The sequence below is a fragment of the Phytophthora parasitica genome (assembly GCF_000247585.1).
Source record: "Phytophthora parasitica INRA-310 unplaced genomic scaffold supercont2.120, whole genome shotgun sequence".
In the NCBI taxonomy this organism is placed as follows: Eukaryota; Oomycota; class Peronosporomycetes; order Peronosporales; family Peronosporaceae; genus Phytophthora; species Phytophthora nicotianae.
In genome coordinates this window covers 9656-11515 of record NW_008649106.1, presented here as the reverse complement: position 1 = coordinate 11515, position 1860 = coordinate 9656, and the positions used below count along the sequence as shown (strand labels likewise).

General features: G+C 49.9%; 1 protein-coding gene across 1 annotated transcript; it reads right to left on the bottom strand.

The window, feature by feature from the left end:
- Positions 1-274: 274 nt before the first annotated feature.
- PPTG_19418 (hypothetical protein) lies at positions 275-1156 on the bottom strand (the record flags this gene model as incomplete). Its single annotated transcript, XM_008917866.1, has 1 exon — positions 275-1156. The coding sequence occupies one exon, from the start codon at positions 1154-1156 to the stop codon at positions 275-277; it is 882 nt and encodes a 293-aa protein (XP_008916114.1).
- Between the last annotated feature and the right edge of the window lie 704 nt (positions 1157-1860).

Sequence of the window (1860 nt, the reverse complement as noted above, 5' to 3'; positions counted from 1 at the left end):
GCATAGATTTTATAAATATTTACAGGATATATAAGCAAATTCAACTTGTACCTGATCCGATTCAAAGGGGATTTAATTATGGGCGCATTGGTACGTTGCTCGGATCCCACATAGGACTCTGGATATAAAATCCAGAGAACAAATGCTAATTTTGGTGAACACATTCTTTTTTCCTTTACCTTGACTTGACCACAACGACATCTGTTTTTCCTATATACCAACTCGCCTCGCTTGGTTAGGCTCATCCTCGCCGTATTCCTATGTAGGCGACTGCTTACTTGTTTTGTTGGGAGACCTCTTTGTCATCCTTGTTGTCTTTTTCTTTGTCGTCATTGCCCTGTTGGACCTCATTAGCGGGGCGAACCGTTCCCACGGTCTGCTGCTGCTGCTTGGCTCCACCCTCAACAAGGTGAATTTCGTCCATCGAGTACTTGCACACGGGTTTCTTAGGACCGTTACCAAGAATGAGCGGCTTGTCACCCTTCTGCACACCGCGCGAGTAACTGCACTCGGTGTAGTTCTCAGCACCAGGCTTAACGCGGATGTTGTGCAGGGTAGCCTCGTCGCCGAAGTTCTCGTTCATCATGACAATACTGACGTTCGGGTCCACGCGCTGAGCTTTGATGACCTCGAGATCCGCGTACACGTTTCTGATGTTGAGGAAACGCTGGGCGGGGTTGTTGCTGCACGAACCACACGCACGGTACAGCTTACCGAAATCCTGGGCAAAGAACCCGTCGATGATAACCGTACCAAGTCCATTGTGCTGGACGATCTTGTCGTCGGCATAGCGCGCACCACCACCAAGGACTCGCGACACACTAGAGGCGTCACCGCCCTTAATACTCAGAGCGTCCTCGCACACATCATCCCACCACACGTTCTGAATAGTGCAGTCATTGTCGTCGCAGTGCACTCCCTCCATTTGGTCGACACCGATGATAGCGTTTTTGAGGGTAGCGTTAGCTTCAAGCTTGAAGACGGCCGTGGATGTGCCGCTCTCCTCTTGTCCTTTGCAGGTGATGTTAGAGCGTTCGTAGGTCTTCATCTTGCCGTCGTACACTTCGCCCGATTTAATCGTGTAAACGTCGTCGAATTTGACGGTACCCTTGCTCGTAGGCCAAGAACCGTCGGGCATAGCACGACCTGAGACCATCGTGGCGACAACCACGAGGGCGGCGACTGAGCTCAACGCTTGAAGCATCAGGGAAAAGGTAGTTTTTCGGAAACCGGAAACAGTCGTGTGCAGAATGCAAAACTGAAAGTGAACTGGAGGGTGGAATGATTCGATGCTGGCTTCACGCAAACAATGCGGACGAAACGTTGGGGCGCCAGGGTGTAATACATGTATAAGATATTGTTGGTGATCTGCTGCTCGCAGTGAAATCTTCGCCGATGTGGTGCAAATCGATCTTTTTCTCACGTCAAGCACACGGACGATCACCGATTGATTGCGAGGCGGCCGGGGCTATCCAAGCGCTTCCATTTTACAAGTACTCCCTCATTTTGACTGTGCAGCGTGCAGACACGAACAGATCTACATGCTTATCACTCAGATGTGCTTTGTCGCGATCGACGACCTGCCTCCACGTGAAGTTGATCTGTCTTGAGTCAGAACTTTCGACTACCCAAGGCTCCAAATTCGGGCCTGCTCGGTTGACCAAAGCAGAATATAGCAATGAGCGTTGTAGATTCTACTAGTATTGGCGTGATTCAATCAGTACAAAACTCATGGGTATCATCAACACCATGAAGCAGTTTTCGTACAAACAGCAAACGACACACCGCACACCTTCGCGCTCTCTAAAGTGATGGTTCCTGAGATTGTGCATCTTCAAGATTGGCAGCGGTACAACATCT